Source organism: Pundamilia nyererei, unplaced genomic scaffold, assembly GCF_000239375.1.
Source record: "Pundamilia nyererei isolate P.nyererei 1_Seehausen unplaced genomic scaffold, PunNye1.0 scaffold00264, whole genome shotgun sequence".
NCBI classification, from domain to species: Eukaryota; Metazoa; Chordata; class Actinopteri; order Cichliformes; family Cichlidae; genus Pundamilia; species Pundamilia nyererei.
The window spans coordinates 226,447-251,622 of NW_005187665.1; the positions used below are offsets into that span (position 1 = coordinate 226,447).

Here is a 25,176-nt window from a genome sequence, read left to right on the forward strand (position 1 = left end):
AGGAACTATCACATTTTCCCAATTCCGCTGGGATTTTACCATCCTCATGGCTCCAAAATGACAGATTTTAATGAAGATGATGATCACCCAACTTTCCCTCTTGCTACACGGACCACAAGGCTGTCATTTTGTTTTGAGTTGTAAATCTCATACCTACCAAACAAAGCAGCACACAGATGTTGCAAGCACTAGCAGTTTGCCTAGTCCAGCTGCATTACAGCATGTTACCATGAAATCTGGTATATGGCAGGTCTGTTTTTACAAGTAAGCATGAAATACATGCTGCTGTTTATCTGGGTGTCTGTGTATTATGCAATATGTAGGAAATATTTTATCATGTGCAAGTCTGAAATGCTAACAGGCCTCCTTGGTCTGTTTTATCCTTTTATCTTCCAGCATGGTTAGACGGAACCTGGGTCAGTCCACTCGCTCCATCTATCTGGGACTGGCTTGTCTGTCCCTCAGTCTCCATGTCCTTCTGGCATTTTTTTGCCTTTCAGTCCTCCAGACTGCCTGTGTTTTTCCCACTTCTTCCTCTTCCTCCTCCATTCCCAGAACAGATACTCAACATCACGAGTCTGTCTCCCAGTCTCCTGCTTCTGATGCTGCCTCCTCAAACAAACTGCAGAGGCGCCCCCACGATGAAGTGCGTCACAAACCGACTGCAAACATGTTACACCATAAAGTCCGAGGCTCATTAAATGAGGTCGCTGAGAAGTCAAAGAAACTGATTGGAGTTGGAAAAATAATTCAGAAAGTCGATGGTCCTTCTAAGTTTGGGGCACTGTTCAAGCATCCGCTTTACAATCTGCCACAGCCAGAGCTGCAGCAAGATGATTGGCTAATGAGGCTGAAAACAGAAGAAGATGCAAAGGATACAGAAAGTCACGAAGAAGAGAACGAAGACATCTTCCCTGACGATAGTGAGTGGTGAGTAAAAAAGATGTCAAAAACACTTGAAGGGCTTTGAAAATAACCTGCCCTACGTTCTGCATCATTGTGAAGCTCCCCTAGAATAATTAACACTGGTTTCTAAAAGATTAGCTCTTCTGCCCTAATTACAGTAGCCCGCTTTTCATTTGGTAACATTCAAAGGTTACTTTACTTTACTTTCTTTACTGATGTAGCTATGAAATATTAGTCCCATCCAGCAGACCTTTATGCTCATCAGCTAGCAACACCATGCATGTTTTTAGTGTAAAATGACGATTTGATAGTAAATTTGATTTTTGTAGATCTGTAAATTTTGTAAACTAAATTAAAAAACAATATTCTGTTTTTCTAGCTAGATAGTCAAAACTAAACTGCTAATACAAACTGATTAAAAGTAAACAATTAATGTTTTAAAATCATGTGAAATAGAAAGTACATTTTCTTTCAGTTCTAAGGTTTTACACACAGGACACCATAAAAATTATCTGGTTCTTAGTGGGCTTAAAATGCAGTAAATACAACCTCAAACACCATGCCACATATGACACCATGTCATTATTTTTTAACAAAAAAATTAATTTACACTTGCTGCTACTTTAAGAATTAAGAGGATAAATAGCAGCCCGGTGCTGCTACTTATCCTCTACCATCAAATGCATTTTATTAACTGGTCATCAGCAAGTTGAGGCGCCTCTATAAATGCAGAGGTTTGCAGGTCTGACGCAAAACATCAGTGTAGGAAAGGTTGTAACGCTGGGTACTTCCAACCACTTTGCTGTCCATTATTCTACAGCGAGAAAGATTATTCACAAGTGGAAAACATTCAAAACAATCTTGTTAATTGACAAACGTCTTGACAATATAAGGCTCTACAAACATCAGTTAGCTATTAAATGTTAAAGGTCATGATGAGAAAAAGAGTGAACAAGAATATCTTCTTTGAAAGGATTACCATGCAGCACAGCTTAGGTTTGCAAAGTTATAGCTGAACTAACTGCAAGACTTCTGGAACAACATCCTTTGGACAGACACAAGAGGAGATGTTTGGCTATAATGCACAACGCCATGTTTGGAGAAAACCAAACACAACATATCAGCATAAACTCCTCATACTAACTGTCAAGCATGGTGATGGAGGGGTGATAATTCTGGGCTTGTTTTGCAGTCTGTTTTGATCATGAGCCCTTCTGTATACCAAAGTATTCAAGAGTCAAACATCAGGTTATCTGTCCAACAGCTAAAGCTTGGCTAAAACTGGGTCATGCAACAGGACAATGATCCCAAGCACAAATTACTTAAAGTTATTACAGCTGAAGGTGATTCTCGAGGCTGTTAATGAATAATCACATGGTTTAATGCAGGGGTGTCCAACTGAAATACACAGTGGGCCAAAATTCAAAACTGGAACAAAGTCACGGGCTAACATTAATATTTATTGGAAAAAAAATCTTCCTCTAGATATAAGAATGAATCTTTTCTTATGGACTCAAACAAGTTTTGCTGAAAAACTGAATATGGAACAAGCAAAGCTTAATACTAAACAATATATATATTAGCTGTATAATACCAGTAGGCCAGCTCTAATAATAATTTGGTATGGCTTCGCGGGCCAAATGTAATTAGGCTGCGGGCCAAATTTGGCCCGCGGGCCAGAGTTTGACACCTATGGTGTGTCGCATGATGTTGTTGTTAATGTCAAGTTTAAATAGTTGTAGAACCTGGTAAGGAATTCATGTTTATTCAATAAATCCTGATATGTAAAACCTTAGAATTGAAAGAGGATGTACTTTTCTATTTCACATGATTTTGTTCTATAAGCATGTTAGCATACCGTGGGTATATAGTTTCACTCTGCCACAGAAACATGACTGTCTTTAAATTGGAATAGACTATACAACAAATTACTTTTGAAACACACTTTCATGCTTAGAAATAACTATTAAAGCAATGCAGCATCCCATTATTTCCTCGCCATGAGGCTTGTGTCACTTCATGCTGCCAAATGAATATTATGCAATGGAAGCTCTTTTTTTTATATCACTGTGTTGCTCAACTTTCCACAGAATTGGTGTGTTTAGACTTTTAACTTATTTTAAAACTGCAGTTTGTTTCATATCTGAATTTCTGTTCATGACTAAACAGTTCTGCAGGTGTTATAGTATTATGTCTCCATACTCTCCTGAAGGCAAAGCAACAGTCACGAGGAAGGCTATGACAAAGTCACATGGACAACTGATGTGGAGACCCACCCTCCCTGGCTGCGGTTCCACCTGGGCATCTCTCGCTGGGAGCTGTACAACAGGAAAGACCCCAACCTAGCTCAGCTGACTCACTATTTGGCAACACAGCGTATCCTTGGCGCAGGTGAGCACATAAGGGAGGTAGGCAGGGTTAACAGGCCAAAGACACTGGAAGGAAAGAACAGGGCCTGGGAAATGTGCCAGAAAGATCAGAGGAAGGGGGGCAGGTACAATTTTCTTAATGAACCTCCTTTTTATCTTGCTACTCCCACAAACTACATCCTGAAATGAGACTTAGGTTGTTTTGCAATGCCACGATGAGGAGAGTCAATTAGGAAACCTGCTCAGGCCATAGTCCTTCATAAATATTCTACCAAAACATCCGTCTGTAATCTGTACTGCTTAAGGTGACCAAAAGAGGGACTTCTAAGGACTGCGTAGTTTGATACAGCAAGTTTTCTTTACTTAAAAAATGAGCTTTTCATTACCTTGCGTTTTGAACTTGTGGTAAATTCTTCTTTATGTTCATTTGGATTCCTCTTAGCAGCTACAAAGTCACAACCCTGCTGCTTTCTCATTTTAACTGATCCATTATTACAAACAAGCTAATCTGTAAGAGAGCCGTAGGCAAGACTGAGTATTCACTGAGTGAATAGAATAAAGTGTGCCAAAGCTCATATTTACAGCAGTGAGCATTGTCTTTGGGGAAACAAGACACATATATGGGATGATAAAGGCACAAACTGATGTATGCAAATAAAACGACAAAACACATTTAGAGAGAATGAAAGTGCAAACCCAGGAGGATTAGGTATACTGTTATATAACTCACAACTCCTTGTGGACACAAAGTGAGAGGATGAGGAAGGTGGATGTGTGAAGGTATATAGATTTCTTACAGCCCCCAGAAGAACTGCATACATGCTCTGGAACAAACAAACTATGGAATAACATGCAAGTAGAATTAAAAACAGAAGGCCAGTGTATAGAAGCTATTCAGATATTCAGACATCTCAACCTGTCAGTATAGGTTTCCTATACACCACAGATTATGGTCAAAAGTTTATACACAATCAACATGACCATAAACGTCATGGTAATTTGGGGTTTTTAATGACTTCTTTCAACTATTCTTTTTCCAGGGTCTAATATTTGTACAGCATACATCTTTAATAACTTTAAAAAACAAGAATTTGAATTTAATTAGGATTTCAAATATAAAATTATACATGCAGTACAGGCTCGGAGTTGTGTATACACCCTCACTGTTTGGTTAAATGTCCCTTCCTGACTTGCACCTCAACCAGAAGCTTTTGTCAGTGATCAACAAACTTCTGGCATAAATCTGGCTGGATATTTGACCACTTTCTCAGCAGGATTGGTGGAGGTGGTTTCATTTAAATTGGTTGGTTTCCTGGCATGGACCAGGCTTTTAAACATAGTCCACAAATTTTCAATAGAGTTGAGATCAGGGCTTTAAGAAAGCCATTCCATGTGTGTTTGGGATCACTGTCATGTTGGAACACCCAGTTGTGTCCAAGTTTCAACCATCAGACGTTGATTTAAGTTGAAGCTGAAGATTTTGGAGGTAGTCCTTCATGATTCTGTCCACTAAAATGCCCCAAAGCTTGATGCTACCACCACCATGCTTGATAATTGCTACAGTGGCCTTATGTTTGAAAGCCTCAAATCTACTCCTCCAAACACACCTCTTTTACAGCCAAGTAATCCACTATTTCTTGAGATGATAAAACTGGACAATTTCCAAACAGCTTTGCCATTGTCTTAGTAAGGACTCATACATGACTACAAAAACAAATTTAGGGAAATCTTTTTTCTGTTTTGTGTGTCTGAAAGTAAAATAAATCATCAGATTTATAAGACACCACATATTGGTCTTAGTATCAGTCTTGAAAATCCTTTATCGATATAACTGTGGTTTCCCTGTTGATGCTTCGTGTATTTTCTTTTCAATTTCACTTGCTGTTTATTGGCTTTAGACATCAAACCCAAAACAGATAATGGATTAAAACCTTTTTCATATCATTAGCGGGGTATACACTGCATGCTGAAAAATGATGCTAAAAAGGGACCAGCATGTTCAAATATGAAACCAAGCATCATTAAACTTGGGAGGGACCAACCGGATCTTTGTGTGTGTGTGGCTGTATGATGCACCGCCTCACATATAGCAAAATGCACTGTGGATTACTGTCTTAATTTTATTACAAACGAGAAGCAGAATTGAGATACAAAAGTGCCAGTATGTAGATATTCAGACATTCATAAAAACAAAACAGCAAACTGTGCAGCTCACATGTACATGAGAGACATAGACTGTTATATTCTCTCGCATGCTTCTCCATAAATGTAACTGCAGGCATTCAGACTTGTGCCACTTTAAAAGAGATGTTTTTAGATCCTACCTACTATTAATATCTGTTGAGAAACTCTTAGATAAATGGAAAGGGTGCATAACCGAACAAGGCTATAAAATCACATGCAAGCTGGCCCACCACTATGCACAAGTGCCTACATAAAGACTGGATGTACATGTACTATCCATAAGCAAAAAATATAAGCATAAAATATTCATGCACCTTCCTTTGCATCAACATATGCTTATGTCTACATGTTCATTTTGTGGTTGGTTCTCTTAGACAGGCAAACCCATGCTCAGCATGCTGCAGAATGAATAATGCATTGAGATTTGTGTTATATGGTGCAGATTAAGCACTAATCTCGGCTACAGGCTAATTTTCTCACTGTGTCATCCCTTTTCCCCCACATTTAGCTCTCATTCCTGCATGTACCTATATCTTGTGTAAATTTGGGTACATATTCAGAATCAGAAATACGAATTATGGATCAAAATGTGGCACAGCTTGGTTTATATTAACAATTTCTTTCTATTCATTTACAGGATTTGCTCACAGAGCCGTAGTCTGCAGCAAATAAAAGCTGTTTCTTTTTCTGAAACCTTGATTTGAACTAGTTCACTTGAAAGAGAATAAACACATGCTTCACATTGCCCAGTTGTCTGAAGTGTGGATAAAGTGGGTCAGGTTTGATGGGATGAAAGAATGGGGGAGAAAAAAAAATTGAAACTTCCGATGCAGACCTCTGTGAAGGTAAAACGGGGCAAAGCATGTAAATGATACTCTAATCTGCTTGTTTAGAAGCAGCAGGGAATATTTTAAGGTATCATAAATATGCAAAGGCTTTACAAGAATAACATAAGCATTAGTATTAAAAATAATGATGCATAATATTGGGCCTCAGCACTAAGATAAATCGATTTTATACATGTTTTGTTGGAGTAATGCTCAAAATGGAGGTGGCAGTTGGTGCTCTGACTATAAAACAGGCCACCATGTGGAGGAACTGATGTAATGCACTGCAGTGAATCTAAATTGTATGCATCTCTGTGATGCGTTTCTTATCAGTGGCTGATCAATATGATAAAGAGTGCTTGTGTAAGCAATGATGTGCCTTTGTATTATTGCTGTGCTCCCGATATCTACCCTCTTTGTATCTTTTAGTTCAAAAGAAAGGAGGCACCCAACTGAAACTGCTCATATCGTTCCCAAATTATGGACAAGCTCTGCTCAAACCCATGAAGTAAGACACCGGTGCAATGCAGCGATCTGAGAAACATTCATCCTGTTGTGTTTTGTGATGCTGACTAGTAAATGACAGATGCGCTTACAGCAGCATGTTTATGTGCTCGCTTTTGTTTGTTGCACAGGCAATCCAGACATGCAGAGACTGATGTAAACCTCTTTTACTTCTCTGACTTTGAAAGACACAACGCCGAGATCGCTGCCTTTCACCTTGACAGGTACGCGTCATTACACATCCGATCGGCAGGTAGCAGGCGTCCTTGAGGGCAGGCGCACAACAGGTGACACTTCAGGCACTTGAGTATTTTGTTCATGAAGATGTCGCAGAGTGTAGAAGTGTGAAAAGGTTTTAATAGCAGTCAGTGGTAGCTGAAGAATAAAACCTGACCAAGTGTTTCATTCTTGCACTTTGCTGGATAAGTAAAGAGAAAAAGCAGCACTTCTTCTGTGGTTACTAACCCCGCTGTCGTGCCCTTGAGCAAGGTCTTGATCCTGGTGTACATGTGGAGTTTCCAGGAGGTCAGAGGATCGTAGCACTGGGCAGCTTTCTGGTGTGACAGTGCAATGCGTGAATATGATGATGGTGTTCCAGTAAACAGGACGTTAATGCTGCACACAAATAAAGATTAAAAAAAGAAAACACTTCCTGTGCTCTTGTTGACACATTGTGTTCCCTTTTTAAATGTATTTTCTTTGTACTCGCTCCATCTCTTCATCTCGCTCTGTATCTTCCTCCTTCTCAGATTGCTGGGCTTTAACAGAATCCCTCCAGTGGTTGGACGGCTCATCAATGTTACCACAGAGATCAAAGAGATTACCACCGACCGCAGGCTGTCTAAGACCTTCTTCACTTCCCCTGGTATGTGTGCAGGTGCATGTGGGTAAGTGTTGGCTCACGCCAGCACTCAGTTTATTTAACAAAAACTAACTATTGGACTGAATTCTGTTAAAATCTTTATTTTTAATATATGGCTGTCTCTCTAGCTGGGAACGTGTGTTTCTATGGGCAGTGTGAATACTACTGCTCAGTGGAGCACCCGGTGTGCGGTCAGCCACATATGCTGGAGGTTTCCCTGGCTACCATGCTGCCTGACCTCACCATTGCCCCTCGCAGGTCCTGGAGGTCCCCATGGAGGCGATCTTACAGCCGCACCAAGCTTGCACAGTGGGTTCACTGATCATACCTCAGTCTGACTAACATACAGAATGCAGTTTAATACAACTGAACAGAGTACATGTTTAGAAACGTCCTAACTGTGAGTGGGAAACTGCCTGAATGGAATTATATATTTAGTGATATTAGGTTAATTGGTGATTGTAAATTGTCCATAGCTGTGACTGTGAGAAAGGCTGTCTGTCTCTCTGTGGGTGTACACCACCTCTCACCTTATTGCAGCTGGGCTAGCATCCAGTCCCCCCACGACCCTGAATTGTTTAAGTAGGGATGGATGGATGGACTGATGACATTATATTGAGTGGCCTGTTTTGAAACAAGACTTTTAGGAGTCTAGGAGTTTCGTTGGATGTCGTCTGTTAATGTTTTTTCTTTTTAAAGCTAAAAATATTGGAATGCTTTGTTAATGAGTCACTTCTAATGATCACAGTGTCTTTCTTTTAAACAATCTGAACCCCAGCTCAATAGAAGGATGATTACTAACCTTGTAGTAATATTGCTTACAATCTAATACAGCCAGTACAAGATAATAGAAACAGTTCCTGTGTGTATTTTAGGTATTAGTAAAATACTGTCTATTAAGCAGCTCTGATGGAACTTTTGATAAGTGTGTGCATAGAGTGTAAATAAAGATCTAGATTTAGACCAGGGGTGTGAAACATAAGGCCCTTGGGCCAGAACTGGCCCTGCATACATTTTGGACTTTTAATGGTATTTTCATAAATTTTATAGCTTGTCCTGCTGATAAACATCTCATACTACAAAAATAATGTAACAGATAAAAAAGTTAAGAAACATGAGAAGAAAGTTACTGTTTTTTCACTATTGCAATAGAATTTTTTTTTTTACAATGTAACCACATTAAAAAACAAAAATAAAAGTAAAAAAAAAAATTGACATTTTCTGTAAATTAACAAATCTGTCCACTTTATAATTACAGGACAGTCTGGCCGATTAGTTACCAGAATGTTGTTGAATTTTACACTTTTTATTTTATTTTTTTACAATTTCGGCCCAAAGAGTTGCGCTGACTTGTTTCTTTCATTAACGGCAGCAGCAGCATTTCTTTATCACGTATAAATACTGAGACATTGCACTTCTTTTTCTTATATTGAGATGTCTCAGGGATTAAATGTGCAGTTAAGCTACTTTGCACTGGGGAGTTTCACTGGTCCAGCTTACTTAAGATCAAAGTGGGCTGTATGTGGCCCATGATGTTAAACGAGTTTGACGTTCCTGGTCTAACGCGTTTAGAGAATCGTGGGTGTTTGCCGCCCTCTAGTGGTATCTGTAAAGACTTGCAAGATGTAAACAATCTTAAAACAAATAGGCACTATATCCAGAATCTGCATTCTTTTTAATGATAAAGTTTTGAATTCAAACATCTGAGTTAACCTAAACTACAAAATGAGGTGACAGCAAAGGTGAACTGCACTAACTCGAACCCCAAAAGCAGAAAAATGTGAAGGGAAGCAATAAAAACTGTTAACAGGGAGACCATGATCTGTTTTTCTTTGTCTGTCTGAGTGTCTCTGTTCTTTTGTTCCCAGGTGGGAAAAAGACCCAGCTTACTGTGATACAGTGAAGCAGACACCTCCTTACAATCAAGGAACCAGACTGGTGGATCTCATAGATATGGCTGTCCTGGACTTCCTCATGAGTCAGTTAGGCCCATTTGTTTGTTGGTTGATAGGAGTCACTCATCTGTATAACGCTCCTTATTTTCTTTTTTTCCTAAGGAATTTTAACAAACTATAAAATTAGTGATCAGTAAAGTAGCAGTGTGATGTTCCCTACAGTTGCATTAAGAGCTTTTTAAAGAGTATTTTTAACAGTGTCATGAACCTTAAATGATATTTGATTGTTTTCCATCTGAAGGCAACATGGACAGACATCACTATGAGACGTTTGAGCAATTTGGCAACAACACTTTTCTTCTGCACCTTGATAATGGACGGGCGTGAGTACCAAAACTTTGATCCTTCTTATCTCGTGTTACACTTCATTTCTTCCTCAGGTGTCAGGTTAGTTTTTTGTCAATAAATGTTTTTGATCCTGTTTTTTCTTTTTTTAGGTTTGGGCGTCACTCTCAAGATGAGCCATCCATTCTAGCTCCATTGCAGCAGTGTTGCAGGTAAAACAAGAAAAAAGATGTGTGCTTACTCATCTGTGCGCTGAAAAATGATGGACGGGGGGACAGGTGTAAGAAAAGAGTCAGTGTCAAGTTTTCAAATGTGTATAAACCCACAAGGTGTGATAGAAATTCTCAACTCTAGCGAAGAAGTGCATCAAATTAGTAACATTTCTGCATTAAGATATCTAAAAACAACTAAGCTAATGCCACTTGTTGCCTGATGGATTTATATTATCCTCACATCACACCATTCTCATGATCTCGATACCTCAGAAACAGCTTGAGAGACTATTTTCAAATTTAAGATGACATGATTGGATTTTGGTCCCCAAAGGTAAAGTTATTATGAGTCAACCTCTCATACGTCAAATTCTCATCAATCTAATATGTCCTTTACGCCTCAGCTTAAGGAAATTCTTCAAGCCTGTAACGTCACAAAATGTGCCTCATGAATGTTTAATAGAAGAAGATGACAATGCAGAGGTCAAAGGTCACTTTGGCATGATGAGATTATGCTAAAACGTATTTTCTGGCCACAAGATATCATGCAGTGGAAGAGTATTGTGTAATGAAACTATGGGCTGTTAATGTTGGAGACCCACCTTGAAATGAAAGCAGGTGTACAGCACTCAGAGGCTGCGAGCTTAAAGCAGCAGCTTCTGTTTCTGAGGCTTTGTCTGCTGTTATGGCTGTGACTTTAGTTGCCAAACATACGTACACCCTATATTTGTATTAAATTCCTACAAGGCCTTTAAGATATAATATTCATGGTAAAATCTCATAGTTGTTTATGGCATTTCCCAAGCTGTTTTATACAGAAATACTACAACAACATTCAAAAAACTCATAAAGGAATTTTAATGTGATTGCTTTGACCACAGTAATTATGTTAGCTGCTGTAGCTCTATGGGTAATCAAGCTATTAAATTGTAAGTGGGCAATTAACATTACATTAGCTGGTGTTCATTTTATCTAGTTTGTTAGAATACATTTACATAATCTCAGTGTAACACGGCTAAAAGGTTAAAACAACATATTGTTTGGGAACAGAATTTGTACCTGAGTCAGCAGAGGTGTAAATAATATTACAACATAGCATCAAACTACTTCTTTTATTAATAAATTATCAAAAGACGACCAAAGGTGGAAACGATATGGTGCATATGGTTAAAAGATTTTAAAATTACATGCTTTAGTTTAAATATATTTCTTTCCCAGTTTCTTTTTTCCTTTTCCAAAATCTTCTCGATCCCCTTACACGACTTATCTCCACAGGATCCGTCGCTCCACCTTCCTCCGCTTGCGTCTGCTGTCTCTTCCTGATTTCCGACTGAGCGACATCATGCGGGAATCGCTGACTCAGGATCCTTTGTCACGAGTGGCCCCTCTCCTCTCAGAACCACATCTGTCCGCGTTGGACCGGCGCCTTGCAAAAGTTCTGCAAGCAGTGCAGACGTGTCAGGAAAAGCATGATGACGTCATTTACAATGACATAGAGGGACACGATCAAGGACCACGATCAGCTGTTACAGCCTGACTGAATATAGAAAAACATTCAATTACACCTGACATATAGATTATTGTCCCACTGTTACCTTACCAATACTCTTTTTCATATTTTTGACAAACTACAACAAAACATCAAACCAACAAACATATGCAAAAATACAAATACACAAATCAAAATGTTCAAATTTACATGAAAAAAACAAAACATGCAGCAAACTACACACTTCATGTTTACTTAAAGTTTTTTTTTAAATATCTATGTCTTTTACAAAATTTTAAATAAAGGAGTCCTCAAACCATCTCATTGTAGACATTATTCATTCTTTAAGGTCTGACACCATTTTTCTTCTCCAGCGTACAACTTTCTATCCAATGGGGTGTTTTCCCCTCCCAAAACAATGCTTAAGTAATGAGGAATAATAATGTTTGTTTATTTTTATTACACGCAATTAAGTTTTTCTGGATATAAGAACCAATAACTTTGGAGTTTTATGGAATTTCTTTTGAAATCATTTTCTAGCATCGCTGTGATCTCTTCATTGCTCTGCACTCTCAAACATAATGAAACTGTGCTCCTTTAGCCTCTGTGCATTTAGTGCACATGTCAGTTATATTTTTATTTTAACCGTTTGGTTTTAAAAGTGTTTGCATAGCCGAATATTAATATTAGGACTGTATTCTATGGTTGAGTGTACGTTACAGCTGATCTCTAAATCTCTGTTTAGATTATTAATGTCATATTTTTCATCAAATTGTTTATTTCAACTTTGCAAATGAGTTAGATCGAATATTACAGACACATGTGCAATGTCGCTCAAGAGGAACACACTATAGACTATAGCATAATTAGTATCTCATCTATTTTCTTGTTATGACATAAACATAAAAAGTAAATGACCTGCACATACGGATATTTGTATGTTTGCTTTGGGCGAGCAGACACAATAAGTGAGTCTGGGAAGGTATGCAGTGGTTCGCATGTAGGTGTTTATGAAGACAATGACAAAAGGTGACAACATGGAGAGATGTGACAGAGAGTTTATCATGAGGTACAAGAGCAGATGGTCGACACTCTAGGGAACAAACACCAGACATATAAATTAAAACCCCTAAAAAGCATCAGTATGAAAGAGGACATGTATTCTTAATCAAAACGCCAACCACACCGTGAAAAAATCCATCCATCCATTCGCTTCCGCTTCTCATTTTCAGGGTCGCGGGAGGCACTGGAGCCTATCCCAGCTGTCATAGGGCAAGAGGCAGGGTACACCCTGGACAGGTCACCAGTCTGTCGCAGGGCCAACACACAGGGACAGACAACCATTCGCACTCACATTCACTCGCACATTCACACCTAGTGACAAGGTCCTGTCACATCAACACCCTGGTTAAGAAAGCCCGTCAGCGTCTCTTCTTCCTCAGAAGACTTAGAGACTTCCATCTGCCACTGAAGGTGCTCAAGAACTTCTACTCCTGCACCATCGAGAGCGTCCTGACGGCAAACATCTGCACCTGGTTTGGGAACAGCACCAAGCAGGACAGACGAGATCTGCAAAGGGTGGTGCGCTCGGCCGAACGCATCATTCAATCAGAGCTCCCTGACCTGCTGTCCATCTACACCAAGCGGTGCAAGTCCAAAGCTAGGAAGATTATGATGGACCTCTCCCATCCCAACAATGGACTCTTCTCACTGTTGAGGTCTGGGAAGCGCTTCCGCTCCCTTAAGGCCAAAACAGAGAGAATGAGGAGGAGCTTCTTCCCCCAGGCTATTCGGGGCCTGAACCAGGTGTAGGACTGGACTCTCCCACACACGTCACTATAAGACTGGACTCTCACACACGTCACCACACGCACCACCACACATTTCCTATAATCCTATAATTCCTATAATTTATAATCCTTATCTTTATAATCTCTTCTGCTATTTGCACATTCTTTACTGTAAATTCCTAAGTTAATTTGTAAATTCTGTAGTAAACTGTAAATTGTAAATATTGTAAAACTTTTCTTCTGTCATTTAATGGTCGGGCATTGTACAGCTACAAGCATTTCACCCCCATGTCATACTGTGTATGGTTGTGTGTGTGTGACAAATAAAATTTGAATTTGGATTATCCAATTAACCTATCCCCACAAGCTGCATGTCTTTGGACAGTGAAGCCGGAGTACCCAGAGGGAACCCACGCAAACACGGGGAGAACATGCAAACTCCACACAGAAAGACCCCGGCCTGATGGTGGAATTGAACTCAGGACCTTCTTGTTCTTGCTGTGCGGCAACAGTGCTAACCACCGTGCCACCAGGCTGTGAAAAAATAAAAACATTAATTCAATCAGTGCCTGCTATTGATAAGCTGGCGTTTATCTCATTAGGCAGAAATATTTACAAAACTAAAAGACTTGAATTACTTCATAAACAAATGGAGCTGAGTGCTGTGGTCATGCTGTGGTTAGCTTTGTCCAAGCACTGTGAAAACCTGTTCCTATATCTCCAAAGGGATTATCAACCAGCTTGTACTCGTTTTCTCGTGTTGACTCACTTGACAAAAAAACAAAACAAAACAAAACAAAAAACGTTATTCTTTGAAGTGCTTGTGTATCAATAATCACAAAAACTAAAGTTATACTTGCAGGAATTATTTTCATATACAAATACAAACCAACTATGAAATTATTGATTTATTTTATGTTGTTGTTACTGGAAAAGAAAAAATGTGACATATCTCTATGACGTTATACTCATTTCTGTCTCCCTGCTGAAATAATGCCCCAAGCGGGAGCGCGCATAGCGCAGAAAGCACTGAAAATATTTGGGCCGAGCTGTTTACAACCACGACATGAATGCTCATTGTTTTATCAAAGAGGCTGTTGAATTTCGCACTGTTACTCACTGTGGGCGACCTTAATGAATCCCCCTTTGGTCTCTTCGTGTCAGACGCTCAGGAATGAGTTTGATTTGTTTCGCCCAGACTGTTAGCCTCGGGTCTACTTTAAAAATAAGCATGGCTATAATTTAAAGGGGGGATAATAAATCTCAGAAATGCGCACGGTCTGCAGTTTTTGGTGAGCCGACAGAAGAGCGCTAGAAAAAGGTTTCACTTTCCAAACGTCACTGAGAGGAGGAACCGAGAAACCAGTATTCGGCTTTCCCAGATCAGACACTTTGACCCGTAGAGGGAAAACTTCCGCTTATGTCTGCATCTACTCAACATTGTGATTTTTTGTTTTACATAAACTTGGATTGAGTTTCACTGTGCGCGCATGTAAACGGTGGAGCAGGGTGACGAGACCTGTGAGGAGTTTATTGTTTCCTGTTAAACGGCACAAGGTCCACGAATGCAGCGCTTTATTTCTGTGCTGCAGCTCTAATATCACATCTGGATGATAAGTGAGTGCGATCTCTTGGGAACTGGCACAGTTTTGTAGAAAAGTAGGGAGAACAGACCATCGATGGATCCGCTGGATTTCCTGGAGTTGGAGGAAATGCTGTGCTTTTTACACTGCAATAAAACAGAAATTTCTTGCATGGAAAACCCGGTCATCTTCCTCTGCAAGCTCAAGGATTACAACCTGATCTCGGAAGACAGTTTCAAGGTGAGGAGCTCAAGTGGAAAGGTTACGCATTTGTTATCAACCTCGTTACAGTCATTTCAGGCGAGTGTTATTTGAATAGGACGTTAATGAGAGAGCGGGAAGTGAACAGCGGAAGTGATACATGATTACGCCAGAGTTGTTGGTACACATGAAGCGTCGATTTCAAACAAGGGAAATACGGCGAACTGACCCCAAAAAGCTGATTCTGTTTACCTGAACTTCTTCAGTCTCAGCTGACTGCAGGTTTTCTCAGCCTTAGCCTACCTTTGCCTGACTGAGACTAGCAACACGGAATGAACAGAATCAACTTTTTGGGATTTACTTACAGGTGTTGTGCCAAAAAGTGATTGTCTGCCAAAAACTGATTTCCGGTATTTGCCAAAAACTGATTGCTCGTATTTAAACTGCTATAAGTAACTTGTTGGGCTATAATATGTGAAACATATGTCAAATGCATCCCTCATGGATGACATAAAGTCATCTTGAGCCACAAACAACATTCGTGTAACAAGGTAGAAGCCGCAATCAGTTTTTGGCAGTGACTTTTATATAACCTTTATTTATGCAGTTAAAAAATCTCATTAACATTAAAAATGTCTTTTGTAAGAGTAAGTTGGCCAAGAGGACAGCAGACATGGCAGCAAATATTACAATAGTTCAGTAAAAATATTTTAAGTGGGGATAAAGGACCGGATTGGTTATAATGTAAGTACAATAGCAGAGAGTTGTAAAGATACTTGAAAAACTTTAATTCTCTATATAACCCCTTTGTAAACCCTGTTCACCGAAGTCTATTTACGAACATACGTAAAGATATTACACATAAAAAATACACAGAAACATTGGAAATCACTTTTTGGCAGACAATCACTTTTTGGCACAACACCGGATCATCAAGACACTGCGAATTGACATTCGCATGTAACTCACACTGCTATTTACTAAAAAAGAAGGCATTTTCACAACCAGAGCCAGTTATTAAAAACAGATTAAAATGAAATAAAATCTGTAGTCTGGAAAAGTCTTAAGTCACGCGTCGTTTTTCTAAATTTTGCGGGGAAAATGGGAAATATGTTTGTAGATTTATTTGAATGTGCAAACATAAAAGGAAATACACCGAGTATAACGGTCAAGATGATCAATAATATTGACGTCCAGGGTCTGGGGAGGCCAATCCACGACTAACAGTGTTCCACTGTGTGTTTTTCTATTCAGGTACGCTTTTACTGCACTGACAGTGTGTTCGGGATCATTATCATCCTGAAAAATGAAGCCATAGTAACTCCATCAATTTTGGCAAGATTGCAAACACCACTAACTGAAATGTTTTTTCCAAACTACAGTTTTTCAGGTTCATGTGCTGTAGATAGTTCTTTAGACCTACTGCTTCCTTTATTTTCTTCCACTTGGTCAGTTTTGTCAAATCTTTTAAGGACATATTGCACAGCACAATTTAAAATGAGTTCTTTGCTAAGTTTTCTGTTGTGTACAGACATAACTCTGCTTCATCCCTTGAGTTAGGTGGATTTTTTTATGCTTGAATGATTCATGGGTCAGTGTTAAGTGGCTTAACAAATAATAAAAGCATTCCTCTGAAAAAGGTCAGATGCAAGGACTGGAATGAAAATTGGCAAGAAAGGAGGCAATGTCCAAAGTAAAACTTTATAATTTTTGAAACTATTGATCAAGGCCGGTTAAAACCCCCCCAAAAAAGACTGTCTCCTTGGAAATAAAATATAAAGTAATGAAAGGTGGGTCACGATTTTTGCACAGTACTCCACCTTACGTAAATATAGGTCCCCATTGTGACGCAAAAAACAGCAGCTTATTCAGAGAAGGAAACGCCCTCTCCTAAATAATCACATATAATCAATCCAATCACCATTATTGGAGTGGCAAACATAAACATCATACTTTTTTCATAGGGGCAGTTTTTTCTAAATCTACTATCATAGACACTTTGTGAAAACGACAGTATGTTGGTATTTACTTACTGAATCCTAGGCTAAACAGCTCAATAATAATTTTCTCGATACTGTGTGTGCAGAAGGTGAGTCGAATGAAGAAAAAAGAGAAGGGCCTTTATGATATCTTGGACTGGTTCGAGGAAAAAAAGTCAGAGCACATCAAACTGTTCTGGAAGTGTGCCTTCAAGGAAACTGTCCTGAGCCACAACCCCAAACTGCAAATGCTGCGCAAAAGCCTCATGGACGGTAAGATATTTCTATTTCATGATGCTCTTAATGACTTTATAATAAGTATGTTTGTGTCTCTGACAAGTTAATTGATAAAGCAAAGAATTGGCCAAAGAAATCTGAAAGGAATAATATGTCATCTACTTTAAGATGAGAGTTTTGTGGTGGCATTAATGCCTTTGCAGGACTAAAAATAATTTGATAGGCTTGTAACCAGTCAAAGAGAACCTCTGTCTATGTGAAGACTCATCTTGTAACAGCTAATATGTTGTAATTTAGACTATATAAAACCTTGTTAGCAAGTAGGCATGCTATGTACTGAGACTTTAAAATTGACCTGTAGAAGTTGTTTGGCCTCTATTAGATATTTATTATGTTCTTGGACTTCAATGTAATTTCAGGGTCTTACCATTTTGACACACAATTGCCTGAGAAAGTTGAAACGGAAGACAACGGTGAAAAGGAAAAAACTGAACATTCAGAAGAAGAGGTGAGGAAAGAAAACTCAGTGAAAAAGAAGAGGAAGTATAGCAAGAGCATATGTGATGAGGAGGATGAGCAGCCTGGCCCATCAGGCCTGTCTACCTCGGCTCAGAAGAAGTCCAAGAAAATATGTTTCAGTAAGTTACTCCTCACTTATGCTTTACTGTTCTCAGCGTGACTATATGCCAACAGGAGTTATACAGTTAAAAAGACATCTCTCATCCTCTAACCTTTAGCAGCTCTCACTGGGGTAAAGTACCCTGGTTCTACCCCAGGCTAGACCCAACCAAAAACAAAGCCTCTTCTCTTGAAAAAGAACATGGCAGCATGACTTAGGTTCGAAAGGTTACAAATACATGACTTCTGGAACAATGTCATTTGGACAAATCAGACCAAATGGAGATGTTTGACCATAATGCACATTTAGAGAAAACCGAAACTCACCTCAGCTGTCAATCACAGTTGGTATGTGGTGAAGGGATGATCATTTGGTGGACCTTTGCCATTATTGAGTCGACCATGAACTCCTTCGTATACCAAAGTGTCCTCGAGTCAAATGTGAGACCAGTTAAAGCTTGGCTGAAACTGGGTCATGCAATATGACAATGATCCCAACCACAGCAGCAAATATACAACAGAATGGCTAAACTAGCAGAGCATGAAGGTGTTGCGACGCACTGGTCAAAGTCCAGACCTCAACGTGATTGAAATGTTGGTGTGGTGGGAAATTAAGACAGCTGTGCATAAACAAATGTCCGCAAACCTCAATGAACTGTGGGCTCGAGTTATTCACAGGACTGCATAGAGTTGTCATATGTTCATTACGTTCTCTTTATGTTGGAAGTGGAATTGTCTCGTCTCTGATGTTTTGTACAAAGTTACACCATTACAGCTCCTCTACTCCATCTGAGTAAATAGTGTTATAGCAGGTGGAGAATACCACAATAATCAAGCTCTACATTAACCTTCAGTTGACCAACTTCAAAAAAGGAACTCTGGTTCTTCCAATCATTCTCCTGAATCCGTGGAAAGGTACCTCCCAAGTGGTCAGTATGAACCGGAACATGTTTGACTCCCTGCCAAGATGGATACAGGCCTCACTCAGTTCTATAAAACTGGAGCATAGCCACAGCCCTCTTGCTTCTACACCTGCAGCGTTCACTGCAAGATGTCTGAGGGAATGTGGTCATGTCTTTTCCAAAGCCACAACATGTATATTGACTACATTGCAGCATGTTTGAATCGGCATTTATAACATTTTGTATTTCTCAGCTCCTCCCATGAAGAAGGGAGAGAAGGGTGAAATTTGGACCTGGCCCCTCTACAAGTCCCAGCTGCCTGTGACGTGCGGACAGATGTCGGGAACGCTACAACGTGACAAACTGGCTAAAGGTCAGATAAGCAAAGTCTTTTCGTTGTTGCATTGCAGTCTACTGCAGCTGCATGTTCTTTGTTCAACAGCTGTGAAATAATCGAAAAATGTACAAGCTAGAAAAAGCGGCAGTTGGGAGATAACAAGAGATCATTTATGACTGAGATTTAAACTCTGCGTGTGTAAAACATTTCTTTGAATTCCTCCTCCTCTGCATCTCTTAGGAGAGAAGTGCATTCTGGCTAATAAGCAGTGGTTTGCTCCAGGTGAGTTTGAGAGGTTTGCAGGAAAGCAGAGCTGCAAGAACTGGAAGCTGAGCATTCGATGTGGGGGGACGCCGCTGGGAAAGCTTATAAAGGTTTGTCAAAAAGAAAATCTGAACTTATTTGATCAATGTTCCAGCAGTTTCCAGTGTGAATTTCACTTATTTTGTTTTTGTCATTTTTCACAGGAGGGTCACCTGAAAACAGTGGCCTACAAAGGAGGAAATAAAAAAGTAAAAACAGATGTATATACTACCACTCAAAAGTTTGAACACACGTTCTCATTTAACGTTTTTCTTTATTTTCATGACTATTTACATTGCAGATTCTCACTGAAGGCATGAAAACTATGAATGAACACGTGAAATTATGTAGTAAACAAAAAAGTGTGAAATTACTCAAAGCTTGTTTTATAATTTATTTTAATCTTTGTGCTTTGCACACTCTTGGCATTCTCGGTATGAGCTTCATGAAGTCGTCACCTGAAATGGCCTTGTTTCGAGGTGGGAACCATGCATGTAGAGACCATCCGTTCACCTTTTCTGCATCGCACAAAGACATGGCGGGTGGAATCAAAGATCCCAAAATTGGACTCATCGGACCAAAGCACAGATTTCCACTGGTCTAATGTCCACTCCTTGTGTTTCTTGGCCCAAACAATCTCTTCTGCTTGTTGATTTTCCTCAGTAGTGGTTTCTTAGCAGCTATTTGACCATAAAGGCCTGATTAATGCAGTCTCTGAACAGCTGATGTAGAGATGTCTCTGCTACTGGAACTCTGTGTGGCATTAATCTGCGCTCTAATTTGTGATGTGGTGACTCGGATGAATTTATCCTCACCAGCAGAGGTGACTCTTGGGCATCCTTTCCTGCGGCGGTCCTCATGTGAGCAACTTTCATCGTAGCACTTGATGGTTTTTGTGACTGCTTTTGGGGACACTGCCATAATATCAATTCTAACAGTTGTCAAACAGGGCTGTCAGCTGTGTACCAACCTGACTTCTGCACAACACAACTGATCCACAAATGAACCCTGACAAGTCACACCTGTGAAACGAAAACCATTTCAGGTGATTCGATCATGAAGCTCATTGAGAGAAGGCCAAAGGTTTGCAATCCTGTCAACAAAGCAAAGGGTGGCTACTTTGAGGAATCTAAAATAGAAATCATATTTAGAGTTATATATCTTTTTTTTCTTTGCTACATAATCCCATTAATCTTGCTTCATATATTTGATGTCTTCAGTTTGTATCTATGATGTAGAAAATAGTAAAAGTAAAGAAAAACCATTACATGAAAATTGTGTGTCCAGATTTGGACTGGTAGGGTATTTCTTACTCAGAAGTAAATTCGTTTGTTTTATTTTTTTCTAATCTAAGCCACGTTCTTCTTTTTTTGCTGCTAGGCCAAGAAAAGATTGTTCTCACCCGAAGAAGCAACCACAGGTTTGTTCTATTACTGCAAAAACACAGATTTTTATCAAACGTGAGTGTTCCTAACAGCATATAAGCCCACTTTCCCACTGGCTGCTACAAGAGCTTCTGTTATCTCACATTAAATATTAAAGCATTTAAAACTAATGGCATCAATTGAGGCAGGCAGGCACTGCAGACATTTATAACCCTCCCCCCCCTTTATGCTCCAGTATAATAGAAACAGAGCAGAACTGGAAAAGCCCAACGAACTGAAGTCAAAACAATTTTATTTTTGTATCCTTATATCAGAAAACTGAAATTTGCCTCAAGGAGCTTCCAATCTGTACAGAAAACAACATTGTTTCTCCTTAGACCCTCAACTTGGATGAGGAACAGCTACCATTAAGATCCAAAATGAAAAACAAGAATATTAATGGGTGAAGGCATACAGCCGCGAGGCAGTGATTCTAGTTTCTCTCTGAGCATAATGATTGTCACTAAAATCTTTTCTGGCATTCTATTAATATTGTGCACATATTTATATTCATAAAACTCTGAATTTAAAATATACATGTGTAAGACAAACATGCACAGGCAAGGCAAGCTTCTTTCCCGCTTGTTTTCATGGATAAAATCCTCTTTTTTAGAGTCGGAGAAAGAAGAAGATGACGAGGAAGACCAGGATTCATCAAGTGATGAACCCACCACAGGTGCTGGTTTCTACAGTGTAATATTTATGATGGAAGCTCTTTTAGATACGCATGGTTGTGTTACATATTATCTTCATAACGTGTCTGTTTTAGATGAAGAAGAGGCAGAAGAGCAGACGGTGCAGCAGCCAGAGGCTGGTCTTTCCAACACCAAAGTGTTCAAAGTTACATGTGGTGGTTTAGCTGGGACGTTACACAAAAAACGTTTTGCATCAGGTATCTTAAAAAAAGAATGTACTGTGATACAGATACAGTCATTTGAAAAAGTTTAAACAGTTCTTTAAAAAAACAAAGTACACTCCGATTACATCCATTGGAATTAAGAGGATAAGTAGCATCCAGGTGCTGCTAAATGCTACTTTGAATTGAATTAAATGGAAAGATTTTAGTTAAGCTGAAGGAACTTTCTTCTCAAAATGTTTTTCCCCCACCAGGGACACTTGGCAAGAGTATTCGTACTGAGACAAGCTGGATGACCCCAGTGGACTTTTGTAAGGAATCTGGTCCGACAAATGTTTCCTGGAAGAAAGACATCAGATGGGATGGAAAACCTCTGAGTGCTCTCATGGAGGTGTGTTTACACTGCAGGTTCCTAGTTCAATGCAAGTTATCTCTACGCCTTTGGGTATTTTTGTGAGGTACTCTGTGAGAATGAGGGAGGAAAATTACACTCCAAGATTACAATCTTTACATTTTGACTCGTATTTATTTGCGGTCATCAATTTTCAAGCAGCTAATATGGTAAAAATATATATTCAAATGCAGAAAGCTAACATGTGGTGGCATTTTGATGAACAACCACAGTTAGCCCTAAGCACACACCAAATACACATCAATGTTTCAGCACCGTACAGCAGAACCAAAGACTCTTCTGTTACTATTAACACCAGCTATAGAGAAGGAACAAATAATAAAGAATATAAAGACAATTAGGGGCTATTTCAGGAAAAATGAATTGGGTCAGTGCCAGTTTGGTTTTGTAGGATCTTTTTGAATTATAAGTTTGAAGTTGCCACTCGTGCCCAAAAAATTACAGGACTTAACAATTTTTTTTGCATGAAACTGTCTCACCTGTAAACCCAAGAGCAACTTTAGTCAATATGAGCGTTACAAGCTTTGTTAAACCAAAAGTGAGAACTTATGATTGAAAAATGAATACATTGTTACTTTGTCTCTTTCAGGCAGAGATCTTGAAGATTCATTCCCTTCTGTGTGCTTGCCCTCTGTGTAAACCAGATCCTGAAGACCTGGTAAGTTTCAGACAAGTGGCATTTCCTCATGCGACACTGGTTTGAAAAATACTTTCTTGCACAATGCTGTTTTTTCTAAATAGTACAAAATCTGTCTCTCTAAATCTGTAGTATAATTCCTCAAACAAGAAACTTTTTTCCTCTCTCAGTTATCTTGTTCTGGTGCAGAAATATGCGATTCCAACCCCAATTTAGAGTTCAGTTGTATTTGTAGCCTAACATCACATACAGGAGTGGGACTCCTTCTCTTTCTGACAGCAATGGATATGCTCTGCCCTCGGTCACTTTACTGTACATTCAGTGGGTCAGACCAGACATTTACTTGTTGCTTTTAACAGAGCACAACTTTGTAAAAAAATGCTTGCAAATGGATTAAAGTCTAAAAATTAAGACCTTTCTACATTTCCACACCAACGCTGAACAGAGGAGCACGCGGACATCTCCAAAATACCTTTGGGTTTTTCATTATTCACTCTGCTGTGCAATTTCACATCCATCAGAGACTGAAGGGCCTTAAAAATGGACTTTACGTGGCAAAGCCTTTACCGCATTAAACGAAAAATCTGTGACAGGTTAGATTAATGAGTCTGACCAATAATGGATTCAGCCTAATCCTGGTTTTGACAAAACTTTAATAGGAGCTGAAGCTTGATGCAGCAGATTGCAGCAGTCCCTTCCTCTGAGTTTTTATATACCTACAGACCAATCCATGAGTGCTTCCAAAGAAAGAGAGCTCATTTACCAACAAGGCACAGCAGAGGTGGATTAAATTCTACAGGATTAATAAAAAAGTAAAAGACAGTGAGTCTCATCTTCACTTCAGATAGATCTGCAGTTACACTGTCACTACGCAGATGAAAAATAATTTGTTATGAAGCCATCACTCTCCATTACAGTACTTAAGCTATTTCATTTAGCTATAAGTAAAAGTCTGATCTCACCTACGGGCTGAAATCTACTAAAGTGTTTATGATTATGCATTACTGTAACCACACGTGAGATGTGGCCTCTCAAAAGTAACAGTAATAACATGGCCTCATGCATGGCCGATTACCTATTGTGAATGTGTGCTGTGGCGGTGCTGTGTTCTTAATTTATAGACGGCAGTTATAAGTTACCGTTTGATGAAGTCAGCAATTTTACATCTCCTGGGTCTGAAAGGCGCTTTGGAGCAGTTTTGTGTACAAACAGATTTTCTGTCATTTATTGTCTGTGTTGCCAGGAGAATGAGAAAAACGATGACGAGTGTTGCATCTGTAAAAACGAAGAAGAAGACCAAGACCTGGTAGTGTGCGAGGAATGCCCACGATCCTTCCACCAGAAATGCCACCTGCCACATGTGGACGACATCATTCTGAAGTGAGCCTTACCGGGAGAGCAGCCATTTAAAAAATATTTTTCAAATCAGCTGTTTCTCTTTTGTCCTTTTGTATGTTTTGTTTGAGTCTCTTATATTTTAAACCTGCATGAATTTGTCGTATCAACACAGAATGCATTGGCAGGAAAGAAACCTAATCAGCTTTAACAGGGTGAAAGAAATGCTCCCATTATACAGTCCTGCAACTGAACTGAACTCAGCATTTTAAAGCAGCACTAATGAATATCCCTACAGCTCTGTGCAAAAGTCTCGAGCCACTTCTCATTTCTGTATGATTTGCTTTCAATGAACCAGACTTTCTTGTAATATTTTAAATTGGCCTGGAGCAACAGTTTTCCAGGTTTACTGAAGAATCCACACTAAACAAAGGGAAAATGGGGGGAAAGGCTGAGGTATGCCAGTTTACACAAGAACTGGATTGAAATTTAGTGGCAAAAGCTCTTATATAATAATGTCATTGATATTTTTGGTCCAAATCGTTGTCCTATTTATGGAGGAGGATGAGAGGGTCCAACACTGAACATCTACAGCTAAATGTAAAACATGGTGGAGGCTCTGGGGATGCAGTTCATCCAGTGGTGCTGGGAATCTTGTGAAAATGAGGAATTATAAACACAAAAAAGTACGGTCAGATGGAATCTGGAAAGCATCTCATCAGGAGCAGCATCATTTTTCAGCATGACAGTGATCACAAACACACTGCCAATGCAGTAAAAGCATACCTGAATAAAAAACATAAAACAAAACCACCACACACAGTGGAACACTGTCTTGGCCTCCCCAGAGCTCGGACTTCAACATTAGTGAAGCAGTGTGTGATCAGCTTGACAGAAAACCGAATTAAAGACAGTCAAAAATTATTCTCCAAATCTCTGCATCTATTTCCCTTTATCCATCCATCCATC

General features: G+C 39.3%; 2 protein-coding genes across 2 annotated transcripts in view; both read left to right on the forward strand.

Annotated features, from left to right (window-relative positions):
• Positions 1-397: 397 nt before the first annotated feature.
• Positions 398-11,684, forward strand: LOC102208662 (extracellular serine/threonine protein kinase FAM20C-like). Its single transcript, XM_005750158.1, has 11 exons — positions 398-650; positions 693-930; positions 3,119-3,297; positions 6,716-6,794; positions 6,922-7,014; positions 7,540-7,655; positions 7,781-7,961; positions 9,521-9,630; positions 9,849-9,930; positions 10,045-10,104; positions 11,380-11,684. The coding sequence occupies exons 1-11, from the start codon at positions 398-400 to the stop codon at positions 11,639-11,641; spliced, it is 1,653 nt and encodes a 550-aa protein (XP_005750215.1). The 3' UTR covers positions 11,642-11,684.
• Positions 11,685-14,744: 3,060 nt separating this feature from the next.
• The window catches only part of sp100.1 (SP110 nuclear antigen, tandem duplicate 1), a 14,954-nt gene continuing 4,522 nt past the window's right edge, over positions 14,745-25,176 (forward strand). Inside the window, exons 1-12 of the mRNA XM_005750157.1 lie at positions 14,745-15,206; positions 17,254-17,419; positions 17,803-18,021; positions 19,157-19,276; positions 19,481-19,614; positions 19,708-19,752; positions 20,924-20,963; positions 21,581-21,643; positions 21,737-21,859; positions 22,078-22,214; positions 22,825-22,893; positions 24,116-24,252. Of these exons, the coding sequence (XP_005750214.1) occupies positions 15,063-15,206; positions 17,254-17,419; positions 17,803-18,021; positions 19,157-19,276; positions 19,481-19,614; positions 19,708-19,752; positions 20,924-20,963; positions 21,581-21,643; positions 21,737-21,859; positions 22,078-22,214; positions 22,825-22,893; positions 24,116-24,252 (1,397 nt within the window). The 5' untranslated portion in view covers positions 14,745-15,062. The remainder of the gene's footprint in view (positions 15,207-17,253; positions 17,420-17,802; positions 18,022-19,156; positions 19,277-19,480; positions 19,615-19,707; positions 19,753-20,923; positions 20,964-21,580; positions 21,644-21,736; positions 21,860-22,077; positions 22,215-22,824; positions 22,894-24,115; positions 24,253-25,176) is intronic.